Raw genomic sequence first — 13,513 nt, forward strand, 5'->3', positions numbered from 1 at the left:
ATTTCTCTTTAAATTTCACAAAACAGTCCGTTCCGAATAAATCAAAATTATTCAGAGATTGTACAAAAGAAACACAAGTGAAAAGCAACTTTTAATAATCTAGGGTTGTACAAAAGACGCAGAAGTGAAAAGCAACTTTTAATAATCTAGGGTTGTACAAAAGACACAGAAGTGAAAAGCAACTTTTAATAATTTGGGGTTGTACAAAAGACACAATTAAATAGTAAACTTTTAATATATTATACATTGTACAACAGCCACACAAGTGAACAGCAGCCTTTTAATAATCTAGGGTTGTACAAAAGACACACAATTGAAAGGTAACCTTTTAATACATTAGACATTGTACAACAGACACACAAATGTATAGCAACTTTTCATGAATTAGAGTAAGATACAGTTGAGCCATACCATGATTTAAACTGCATCTTACCGCTGTTTTGTCCTTCTAGGATATTGAACCCAAAGTTTCGACTGAAGAAAATCTTAAGTAATCGAATGAAAAGTCAAAATCTACACTGGGAAGTGCTACAAACCCATAACATAATAAATTTTGTAATTTTCATATAAGTCAACCAACCTGGCACGACCTTAAATGACCCCGGCTGTTAATAGGATTTATAGTAACAATTAACCAAACAAAACCTTAAACAACTAACTACCTAGCAACCATAGGTTTCTATAGAGACAATGCAATTCCGATGTCTTGTGTCTTTTCTGCATTATTGTAATGCTATGTATTATTAAGTTCCAATTTTCATTTTGTTTATCTTAGCTGCTCAGTCTTAATGATATACGTAACAAAACTGCCGGTGACTCGATGTCACGAGTTAACTCGACATTAAGTTAAAATTTGAATTGCCACTCATTAGCATATTCTTCCTTCATATCGGCGTTGAAATAGTGATCACATCTTAAGTCGATTGGACAGAGCGCTTGGTAAGGAAAAAGTCTAAGTTATCCTAGCATATCGTTGTCAATAATTCAAACCTTGGTGTCTTGGTTAAATACATATTGATTGTGTGTTTAAGGAATAATTGCTGATGGATCTTTGTCTCAATAGAGACAGGCATCGTTTTTGTAATGCTGGGATCTTTCACGAGGGGTCAGAGACATGAGCGTTTTACTTAGAATTTCTGTGATAATTTCAAATATTGTTGGTATATATTGTGTTTCCAACGGAAAATTCATTCGTATAGATGGATATATGTTATCAGGTGCTTTCAGTTCTATATCTAAAATATCAAGAATAAAATGTGCAGACATGTGTCTCCAGACATCTTGTTTGTCTATCAACTACCACAGCCAGAATGAGGAGTGTCAACTGAATACAGACTCCCCCTACACCAACCCGGTGATAGTACAGGAAGTACAAGACTGGGCAATCTACTTCCTACAGAAAGGTCAAGTATATAGAAACATCAGACAATAAGACAATAAGAATGATATCGATGTATATATAGTGTGTCACAAGTCTGGGCAAATAGCCTCGACATAAGAATATTACATGTGTATAGTATCTACATAATTTAAATGGTATACGAAAAGAATGTCTTCAAACATTCTTCTATATTACTCATGTATTATATTTTATCTAACATAAAAAAGATAGTTCTAGACTTCCATGTTGTTGTGCGTCCTTTGGTGGTAATGATATTGGTAGTTCTGATGTCGCAGGGTATTATTCGAACATTTATAAACATTAGTCGGGTGTTTATTCATTAAATATATCATTTCAGTCAGATATAAATATCAAGTGCTTACAAAAGAAAGAATCCACTCAGTGGTTCTTGACTATTGGATTTACTGTAATATGTTGGCAAATAAAGTGGTGAATAAATGTAACTATCGAGATATAGAAAGTGCACAATGGGGAAGTCAGACGATTGTTTTACAGATAAATCGTTGCCACTCAGTGACATAATCCTCAGTTAGATGAATTAGCCGAAGGAATTTGAAGCACAAACTGCCATTTTCCTTCACAGATGTAAAGACAAGAACAGCGTAATATTACTAGTACACAATGTACAGTTTCGTTGTCTTGAGATAGCAGATGGTAGACACTGATGGTGGACTTAGAGTCCACACGGGATGCCGTAATTTATACGGCACGTTTTAATTCATTCGAAGAATGGCATGTTATTGTAATGCTATGTATTATGAAGTTCAAATTTTCATTTTGTTAATCTTAGCTGCTCAGTCTTAATGATGTACGTAACAAAACTGACGGTGACTTGATGTCACGAGTTAGCTCGACATTAAGTTAAAATTTGAATTGCCACTCATTGGCATATTCTTTCTTCATATCGGCGTTGAAATAGTGATCACATCTTAAGTTGATTGAACAGAGCGCTTGGTTAGGAAAAAGTCTAAGTTATCCTAGCATATAGTTGTCAATAATTCAAACCTTGGTGTCTTGGTTACATACATATTGATTGTGTGTTTAAGAAATAATTGCTGATGGATCTTTGTCTCAATAGAGACAGGCGTAGGTTTTTGTAATGTGTGGTAAACACTGATAGTGGACTTTAAATATTAAATAAAATAAAGTCTGTATGGCACATTTTAATTCATCCGAAGAGTGGCACGATTCAGAATATATATGTACCTGAAGTTGTTTTAAAATCATTTAATTAATGAAAGTAACGAAATTTATTCAATTTTGGGGCTTCTGCACCTCCCCGAACATATTTTGACGTTTCTTTCGTTTACTTTGGAATTTCCTCAGACGCCTCCTAGGCTTCAACAGTAAGGCCCTTGGCATCACTGACAAGTACTAGATGGACGAAAGAGCAGTATGATGCAGTATGATTCATTGTTTGGCTATACTGCATCTAAATCTAAATCATTGAAAAGTGCTATTTAATTTTTCTACAATTTACGAAATGTACTGTAATATCGGGTTGGTGAATCCCACATTCCATATTTTAAAATTTCTGCGATGAATTTTGATTTTCATTATTCGGCTCTTAAAATAAAATAAATCAGACCCTTAACATCAGTGACAGACCTAGGAGAATTATACAAATGACACAAGAAAGAAGCATACTTCGATACAGAATTAGATACAGAAAGGTCAAATAATGACATTGTACATAGCTTATGTTTGTGTATGGTACTAAACATTTTCAGTTGAAACGTACAGCATACGTCAAATTAATTGTGACACAGCTTTATTACTGACCTACTCACTCCAAGTGACGGCACAAATATATTGTCAGTGATTGAATAATTACAGTACGTCATAGTCGGTTATTTAACATCTATCGTTAGTTCCAAATAGTTGGAAACGGGAAATATCAAATAGGTTATTTATTACAAAAAAAAAAAAAAATAATAAATAAATAAATAAACACATTTGAAAATATAGACAGCTAATTGCTAGAGGAAAGAATTGTACACGATTGTCTTTTAAATTACCTCCTGTAGTATATAAAAGTAATGCAGTATAATAAGTAAGAGTTATAGATGGAACCGTTACATATGTCTCTCAAACACAACCGTAGTCGTGATTGATGCACACAGTGTTAAATTAAAATTGAAACAAAATGTGATAAAAATAGAACAATATTGGATTTCACCACATTTGTCGTCTGTGTAGGGCATCAATTTTGTCCAATAAGAACAATGGCATTATCATTGTGTTTGTCGTGTAGTAAGTACAACATCTATGTACGATGTTCATCAAAATTGGACAGTATGTAAATTTCAATCAAAACTTTCTCTCGGCAGTCATTTTTATAAATCAGAAAAAGGACAACATTGTGTACCTGATCTCAATAATACACATACACCAATTATCTCGTAAAGATTAGCCAATCAGAAGCCACCATGTGGCCGCTATCCTGTCCAATAAGAAGACAGATGCCGCCATTGTGTTTCTGTTGTGATACCTTACTTACTTACCCATGTTTTTTATTATTAAAATCGGACGATATCTAAATTTTGGTCTACGTATTACCAAACATTAAGGTTTAAGGAATGGCTTAATGGCTTGGTGCAATAACACCATATCAGGTTTAAGGAATTTAAGTACATTGTACGTAGGGAATATTGACACTCTGATTCCAAATTCTTATATGGTTTAATTACACGAAGTCATTTTTAATATGATGTTATTGCACCAAGCCTTTTCTGATATGGTGTTATTGCACCAAGCCATTTCTGATATGGTGTTATTTCACCATGCTATTTCCGATAAAGTGTTATTGCACCAAACCATTTCTGATATGGTGTTATTTCACCATGCTATTTCCGATAAAGTGTTATTGCACCAAACCATTTCTGATATGGTGTTATTGAACCAAGCCTTTTCTGATATTTTGTTATTGCACCAAGCCTTTTCTGATATTTTGTTATTGCACCAAGCCTTTTCTGATATGGTGTTATTGCACCAAGCCATTTCTGATATGGTGTTAATGCACCAAGCCATTTCTGATATTGTACCAAGCCATTTCTGATATGGTGTTATTGCACCAAACCATTTCTGATATGGTGTTAATGCACCAAACCATTTCTGATATGGTATTATTGCACCATACAATTTCTGATATGGTGTTATTGCAACAAGCCATTTCTGATATGGTGTTTTTACAACAAGCCATTTCTGATATGGTGTTAATACACCAAGCCATTTCTGATATGGTGTTAATGCACCAAGCCATTTCTGATATGGTGTTAATGCACTATGCCATTTCTGATATGGTGTTATTGCACCATACCATTTCTGATATGGTGTTAATGCACCAAACCATTTCTGATATGGTGTTATTGCACCAAGCCTTTTCTGATATGGTGTTATTGCACCAAGCCTTTTCTGATATGGTGTTATTGCACCAAGCCATTTCTGATATGGTGTTAATGCACCAAGCCATTTCTGATATTGTACCAAGCCATTTCTGATATGGTGTTATTGCACCAAACCATTTCTGATATGGTGTTAATGCACCAAACCATTTCTGATATGGTATTATTGCACCATACAATTTCTGATATGGTGTTATTGCACCAAGCTATTTCTGATATGGTGTTAATGCACCAAGCCATTTCTGATATGGTGTTAATGCACTATGCCATTTCTGATATGGTGTTAATGCACCAAGCCATTTCTGATATGGTGTTAATGCACTATGCCATTTCTGATATGGTGTTAATGCACCATGCCATTTCTGATATGGTGTTAATGCACCAAGCCATTTCTGATATGGTGTTATTGTACCAAGCCATTTCTGATATGGTGTTATTGCACCAAACCATTTCTGATATGGTGTTATTGCACCAAGCCATTTCTGATATGGTGTTATTGCACCAAGCCTTTTCTGATATGGTGTTATTGCACCAAGCCATTTCTGATATGGTGTTATTGCAACAAGACATTTCTGATATGGTGTTATTGCAACAAGCCATTTCTGATATGGTGTTAATACACCAAGCCATTTCTGATATGGTGTTAATGCACCAAGCCATTTCTGATATGGTGTTAAAGCACTATGCCATTTCTGATATGGTGTTATTGTATCAAGCCATTTCTGATATGGTGTTAATGCACCAAACCATTTCTGATATGGTGTTATTGCACCAAGCCATTTCTGATATGGTGTTATTGCACCAAGCCTTTTCTGATATGGTGTTATTGCACCAAGCCATTTCTGATATGGTGTTATTGCAACAAGCCATTTCTGATATGGTGTTATTGCAACAAGCCATTTCTGATATTGTTAATACACCAAGCCATTTCTGATATGGTGTTAATGCACCAAGCCATTTCTGATATGGTGTTATTGTACCCAGCCATTTCTGATATGGTGTTATTGAACCAAGCCTTTTCTGATATGGTGTTATTGCACCAAGCCTTTTCTGATATGGTGTTATTGCACCAAGCCTTTTCTGATATGGTGTTATTGCACCAAGCCATTTCTGATATGGTGTTAATGCACCAAGCCATTTCTGACATGGTGTTATTGTACCAAGCCATTTCTGATATGGTGTTAATGCACCAAGCCATTTCTGATATGGTGTTAATGCACTATGCCATTTCTGATATGGTGTTATTGTATCAAGCCATTTCTGATATGGTGTTAATGCACCAAACCATTTCTGATATGGTGTTATTGCACCAAGCCATTTCTGATATGGTGTTATTGCACCAAGCCATTTCTGACATGGTGTTATTGCACAAAGCCATTTTTGATATGGTGTTATTGCACCAAGCCATTTCTGATATGGTGTTAATACACCAAGCCATTTCTGATATGGTGTTAATGCACCAAGCCATTTCGGACATGGTGTTATTGTACCAAGCCATTTCTGATATGGCGTTATTGCACCATACCATTTCTGATATGGTGTTAATGCACCAAGCCATTTCTGATATGGTGTTATTGTACCCAGCCATTTCTGATATGGTGTTATTGCACCATACCATTTCTGATATGGTGTTAATGCACCAAGCCATTTCTGATATGGTGTTATTGTACCAAGCCATTTCTGATATGGTGTTATTGCACCAAGCCATTTCTGATATGGTGTTATTGTACCCAGCCATTTCTGATATGGTGTTATTGCACCAAGCCATTTCTGATATGGTGTTATTGTACCAAGCCATTTCTGATATGGTGTTAATGCACCAAGCCATTTCTGATATGGTGTTATTGTACCCAGCCATTTCTGATATGGTGTTATTGCACCATACCATTTCTGATATGGTGTTAATGCACCAAGCCATTTCTGATATGGTGTTATTGTACCCAGCCATTTCTGATATGGTGTTATTGCACCAAGTTATTTCTGATATGGTGTTATTGTACCAAGCCATTTCTGATATGGTGTTATTGTACCCAGCCATTTCTGATATGGTGTTATTGCACCATACCATTTCTGATATGGTGTTAATGCACCAAGCCATTTCTGATATGGTGTTATTGTACCAAGCCATTTCTGATATGGTGTTAATGCACCATGCCATTTCCAGTATAGTGTTTTTAAACCATGTTATTTCCTTTACGCTGTTAATGAACCATGTCATTTTTTATATCGTGTTTCTGCACCATCTTGTTTATGATTATTCCAATTATCGTGGGATCCCGTTGACGATGTTTATAAAATCATGGCCGGTTATTGTTATAGATATATTATCTTTATGCAGACAATGATTGGGAGATGGTTTTCAGGGCCATGTCTAACAATGGCCTTAGAACCGCAGACGCTTGGATGGGTACGCCGCCTCCACCGACTCCAGTAGAGGAGGGATGTCGTCTGCTTACAACATCATCCACGTGTACGTCCATATATAGAAGCGAACACCTGAATACGTGGAATTCGGAAAACATTTCTGAGGCAAGTTGTAGTCAATTATGCAAATTATTTATCGAATACTCATATCCTTATCCTTATTTTATCCTTCTGGTCTTTTGTTATGCTTTTTTCAGCCGCAACATAGCCAAAAAGATATTTAACATTGATAAGAACACATAAATGTTTGAGGCAATAAAATATAATGTCAGAACATTGTGAATACATTTTCAATTCATTTAATATTTAGCTAAACAATGAAACTGCATTGCATTCTAATTTTGAAAATCTGATGACGCGGAGCAAAATTCGAAATAGAGAGAAACTATGTCATATTGTCATGAAATGATGATACACTTTACATGTGGTATCACCCAAAAATTCAAATTACAATTTTCTAAAGATTGTAACACAAACTTTCTTGTCGACTAAATTGTTTGGTCTAATCTAATCTAATTTTGCATGGTCGAATGGCGCAGTAATAGCGAACTCGCTCTCACCGAGGTGCTTGGGGTTCAATTGATCGAAAGGACGTGAAAAGGTATGGGGGTCACCTGCCCGACCATGTAGGTTTTTCACGCGTATTTCTATTTCATCTCACAGCAAGGACCTTCAGGCTAACAAGAACGATTTCTCGAAGTTGTTTTTAAATAAATAAGGATTCGTTCAATACAATAGGGTCGAACGTTATTTCGAAGTCGGTGGGATAGTTGGAAAACTTTGCGTCATTTGAGTATTCGATTTAAACGAGATCGAACATTTGGTGAAAATTTTGACCGGGACAGATAACTCGTGATAACAAGGGTCTATGGGAATGATAACTGTTTCCACAGTGGTTATTGAGACTTTTTTTTCAAATATTAATAAGATAACTACACACAATATTTTACAAATTTAGAGATATGGAATACCTAACATCATAACATTATTGTTGCAGTTTGTCGCTTGATTATGATTTCTACACGTTCAGGAACAAGTTCGTGCAGGACGAAAACAAAGTGTGACACATTCGAAGACCGGCGTACTGAGTCTTTCGTTTTAAGGTGTTGTCATTCCTATTAATGTTTAATTCGGGTTCCATAAAAGAACAGAGATGAGACTACAAGAAGTTTTAAAAACTAAATAATAATAGTGATGAGCTTGTTTAGTAACATTTCTCATTGACAGGTTAAGCTAGAACTCTACAAAGCCGGTGTCAGAGTGGTAAACATCCGCTTTGATGGTAAAGGATCGAATTATATCGACTGGTTTGGGACCAACAGATTGATAGACAGTGGCTGGAAGACCATGTCTAAAAGTCGCCTATTCGAGCACTTCTCAATCTATGGGTAAGTTTACATGATCCAATAGGGAAAAATGTCTAGCAAAAGTTTCAATGGTACAACAACAAACTTGTTTACTGTCAGAAGAAAGTCATCTACCGCTCTACTTTGTTTTGAACAGGTTTTGTTGGAGGAAGTTTTACATCAATCAGAGCTTTGGGGGTTGCAGTAACGATCAGGGATGGATGGTAGTGATAGATGTTAACTTAGAATCTTGTAGTTGTCGTTATGATATCCAATCTGACAGACCTGCATTCCTGTTCGCTCCAGGCGAGGATATCACACGATGGAATAATCACAGTAAGTAGTATCTTAATACACAGCAAATGAAATATCCAAGCATGTGCACAAGTGTTCCACATCAGACAGTGCTCTCATATCACTCCAAACATTGTCAAAATTAACCACAAGACACTTCCGAAACATCAACAGTTTCTTACTTCAAATCGAAAATCGATTAAAAATGAGAGCAAACTAGGAAAAATAAAAGAATTGCAGACAATGTCTTCTGCTTCATCGACGACACATACTATTTTGATATTGGTCGGCCAAAATGAATGTAATGTTACTCCTGTCATGGCGATGGATTTCATATCTTTCATGTCTGTTTATAATATTAACTATCTCATATATTGTGATTGTAACACAGGCTAATTATTAACTCGTTAACAAAACAGAAAAAAGGAAATCCTAACTTTAACTTAAGAGAGTAGCCAGTAGAAAATTGTATACGACAATTTTGTTTCATGAATTCATAGAAAAAAAACATAATGAGAATACATGTATGTGATAAATATCTATATTTGTTTGAAGCATGGTATAATGTCGATAATTTAAAAAAAAAAAAAAAAAAGAATATCTTTCAAAACTTGTCTTGAAAATGCTGCATTGATTATGATGTTGAATAAGATAAAAGGTCATAAATAAAAATGTTATACTTTAAAACGTCATCATTGACCTGCTGTGTCTCCAGAATTATCGCTTATCGAGCAGATAAATTGGATCAATGTCTGCGTCACGAGCCAAATCCTTCTGCAAGTTACGGCGTACATTATCATATAACAGAACATACCCCAGGCATTTTTCATTTCTTGACCAATTCAGTTGTACATGCAGATGTGCAGCATGCATCAATGCAAATGTTGGACAAACACACTATTGAACTTGTGAAACTGATTATGCACTCTTTCTTCCTTTTTGGACCTGTCATCTTCAATCCTGATTGAATGATTGGCAGATTCACTGTCGTTATGAAGATAATACATCGCGAAGGAAGACTTATGTGAAAAATGTACCATGTCATTTTACGTAAGAATCTATATTTTCCCAATTATTATATCAAAAGTGTATAAAATTTGGAAAGAATGTTACAAATGTTCATGTTCCACGTAATATAAACTTCTTTCACTTTCCAAACATTGTTTATCATACCTAGAATATCACAAGTTCAGTTTCCGGTCGCAATCATGACTTTACTATATTCAATATTGATATTCTATATAGTTTGATCTGCGCGTTCTTTGTTATTGTAACTCCGGTGTTGCTATCTCGGTTTCGACTTTCTGATTATATCATAACCGTCACTTACGGAATAATTCATTCGTCTTTTTCCTTCGTTTAATTTCAAATACTTTATTTTGCGCAATTTTAGTTAAACTACAGATATGTTTGTAATGAAACCTTACTCATTCACCGCTATTACGTATACAGCAGAGGATACCAAGACGCACATGATTAACAGGTAAAAACACGTGAAATGCAGGAGGCCGTAACTATCAACAATCTTTCATTAGTGTCATTATCAAGAATACGTTCATTGCATATTCTATTTGAAATAGAGCTACCGCTATGTTTACTTGGTTCTTCACGGTACTTACACTTAATGAAAAGGAAGGTTAATGTTTCTAATAGATTGACATCAACACCTTTCGAATGTATTCCAACAAGTGAATAGAATCATTTCATATAGATTAAGAGTTAGATACAGAAAAGCCAAACAATGAATTAAGTTCGTCACTGATGCTAAGGCCCTAAATTTTAATGCCTAAGAAGCGGCTGAGGTATAATTAAAGTGATCTAAAAGAAAGTCAAAATTTAGGTGGGAGGTGTACTAGCCCCAAAATTTTACAAATTTCTTTATTTTCATTTATCACATAATTTTAGAGCAATGTCAACATGTATGTGTTTTAAGCTGTACCAGTATTTTAACGAATTACAACGTGGCATGAAGGTAACGATAAACCCCGGGGACTTAACGTCTACCAGCAGTGTCCACCACCTGCAATTTCAAACATTGTACAAAATACACAAGTGGATAACATCATGTATTTAATATATGCAGAAAACACGTATCCCATGCACCAAAGGGTCCCTGGTGGGGCCCGCAATGGGCCGTTGATTGTTACATTGGTGACATATGTTTGCTGGAAGTGTTTGATGAGCGTTAATTTGTTGATGCCATTGGTGTATACACAATAAGCACGATAACATTGAAATTCCAAGAATAAGTGTTTACCTTTTGTCATGATTATAAAGTGCGTTGATTTCTCTTCATCTACCATCCTGTATGTCTTGGTTGTGTAACCACAACACAACTTTGTATTCATCGTGCCTCAGAATAATTCATACATTGAGAACCTTAAACTGTTTTAACGACACTTTTTATTACACAAGGGATCAATAACGTTTTCATGGAACATCAATAAATGTGAACATATTAACAGTGTTTATAAAAGATTAATCTCATTTCATGTAACTGTTTTCACGCTTGAATAGCATATGGGTAATTATCTACTTCGAGCCTATATAACGGCAACATTAACGTTATAGATAGGAACAGTAACGGTCCTCTGAAGCGAAACGAAAAAGTCTATCACACATTTATCATTGGTTCGAAGCTAAGATCGTACTCTCTGAACCATACAAGGATTGATATAAGCATGTACGTAAGATAGCATATTGTGACATGGTACCAAACATTCTTTAAATGTATTTATCTATTCTAGCTATAGACTCGAGCCTTGTGTTTATAGGTTATTGTACGACTTTCGAGTAACGAGTACGCTGAAAGATAGTGAGTGTGCAGTGAGTCGGTCCTGACAAATCATACAATAACTGTAAATCTCTTTGTACGAACAAACTATGTACTCCAGCTATAGCGTCGACGGGATATCGTGCAATAACTGATTTACTACATACTTCTCGAACAAAGCATAAGGAATGACCCATACCCTGACTCTTCATCTTTGTCTCGGTATCAGCGACCTCTCAGTAATGATACCAATCTGTTTTTCCCCTTAAAACTGACGTTAGGAAAAGCAGTCAGATAATGTTTTAAATTCTGCGACAAGGAGTTGCTTTAAAACGTACTGCCAACTGTGTGAAGTTTTGAAAATTAAGAAATAATCAAGACTTTATTATCAATGAGCATTTATTATATAATATATCTTAGATTGGTCCGTTCATATGTGTCATCGAATTATCGATATTAAATTATTGATAATATCCCATTTTCCTACATGTTAGTTATCAAACATGTTTTACCACATCTCAGTGCACATGCATTCCATTGTGATTTTATCATGGATACTTATGAAAAGTGATTAAGTGTGTAGTGGACTGTGGTAGCAAATTATTCATTACCCACTCCGTTGCATTGTGAAAGCTGTGTTGTTTTGTATAGGTTATGAGGTATTAGCCTATGACCGAGCAGATGTTACTATAACCATATATTCTACCTCTGTGTCTAAATTTGTTCCATTTTTACCTATAACCTGGCAGGTGTTACTCTAGCCATATATTCTACCTCTATGTCTAAATTTGTAACATTTTCACCTGTAGCCTATGACCGGGCAGATGTTACTCTAGCTACATATCCTACATTTGTGTCTAAATTTGTTACATTTTTACCTATAACCTATGACCTGGCAGGCGTTACTCTAGCCATATATTCTACCTCTGTGTCTAAATTTGTTACATTTTCACCTAAAGTCTATGACCGAACAGATGTTACTCTAGCCATATATTCTACCTTTGTGTCTAAATTTGTTACATTTTCACCTGTAGCCTATGACCGAACAGATGTTACTCTAGCTACATATTCTACCTTTGTGTCTAAATTTATTTGCATTTTTACCTATAACCTATGACTTGGCAGGCGTTACTCTAGCCATATATTCTACCTCTGTATCTAAATTAGTTACATTTTCACCTGTAGCCTATGACCGAACAGATGTTACTCTAGCCATATATTCTACCTTTGTGTCTAAATTTGTTACATTTTCACCTGTAGCCTATGACCGAACAGATGTTACTCTAGCTACATATTCTACCTTTGTGTCTAAATTTGTTATGTTTTCACCTAAAGCCTATGACCGAACAGATGTTACTCTAGCCATATATTCTATCTTTGTGTCTAAATTTGTTACATTTTGTGTCTAAATTTGTTCTGTTTTTACCTATAGATTATGACAGAGCAGACGTGTTAGCAATATTTATCAAACGCTGAATGGGTCTACAGAAACACGGATCATGGACAAATAGCATGTGATTCCTGGAGGCAGATGATCCTTTGAAGTAGAGATAGTGTACACATGTATTGACATGGCGGTATGTTTTAATTAGACTTATGTGTATATTAAAATGACGCTATGGATTAACCTAGACATAGGATATGCATTTAACTCGAGATGTTGGTTAATACAGCCAATGGTTATGCAAGCGATCAAATCAATAGACCTGATGGCGAATCGAAGAGGATATCATAAATGGAATTTTTATCATTTCTAATGGATGTAAAGGAGTAAATTCAATAGAAGACAACTGAAACATTGAACGGATGTAAGAATAGTCAATTTCGTCAAGAACACATAACAATACAGTAATATCGTTTGCAAATATAG

At 35.3% G+C, this 13,513-nt stretch overlaps 1 protein-coding gene across 1 annotated transcript; it reads left to right on the top strand.

The window, feature by feature from the left end:
- The first annotated feature begins 1,144 nt into the window (after positions 1–1,144).
- On the top strand, positions 1,145–13,119 carry LOC132558784 (uncharacterized). Its single transcript, XM_060223390.1, has 5 exons — positions 1,145–1,403; positions 7,145–7,335; positions 8,458–8,618; positions 8,734–8,912; positions 13,076–13,119. The coding sequence occupies exons 1-5, from the start codon at positions 1,208–1,210 to the stop codon at positions 13,117–13,119; spliced, it is 771 nt and encodes a 256-aa protein (XP_060079373.1). The 5' UTR covers positions 1,145–1,207.
- Positions 13,120–13,513: the final 394 nt, after the last annotated feature.

This window comes from Ylistrum balloti, unplaced genomic scaffold (assembly GCF_031769215.1).
Source record: "Ylistrum balloti isolate Yb309-2 unplaced genomic scaffold, AGI_CSIRO_Ybal_v1 Utg370824, whole genome shotgun sequence".
NCBI classification, from domain to species: Eukaryota; Metazoa; Mollusca; class Bivalvia; order Pectinida; family Pectinidae; genus Ylistrum; species Ylistrum balloti.

Coding starts and splice junctions, on each gene's coding strand:
- LOC132558784 (XM_060223390.1), top strand. CDS start 1,208: ATGTTATCAGGTGCTTTCAGTTCTATATCTAAAATATCAAGAATAAAA. Junction 1,404..7,144: donor AATCTACTTCCTACAGAAAG/GTCAAGTATATA, acceptor ATCTTTATGCAG/ACAATGATTGGGAGATGGTT. Junction 8,619..8,733: donor GAGCACTTCTCAATCTATGG/GTAAGTTTACAT, acceptor TGTTTTGAACAG/GTTTTGTTGGAGGAAGTTTT.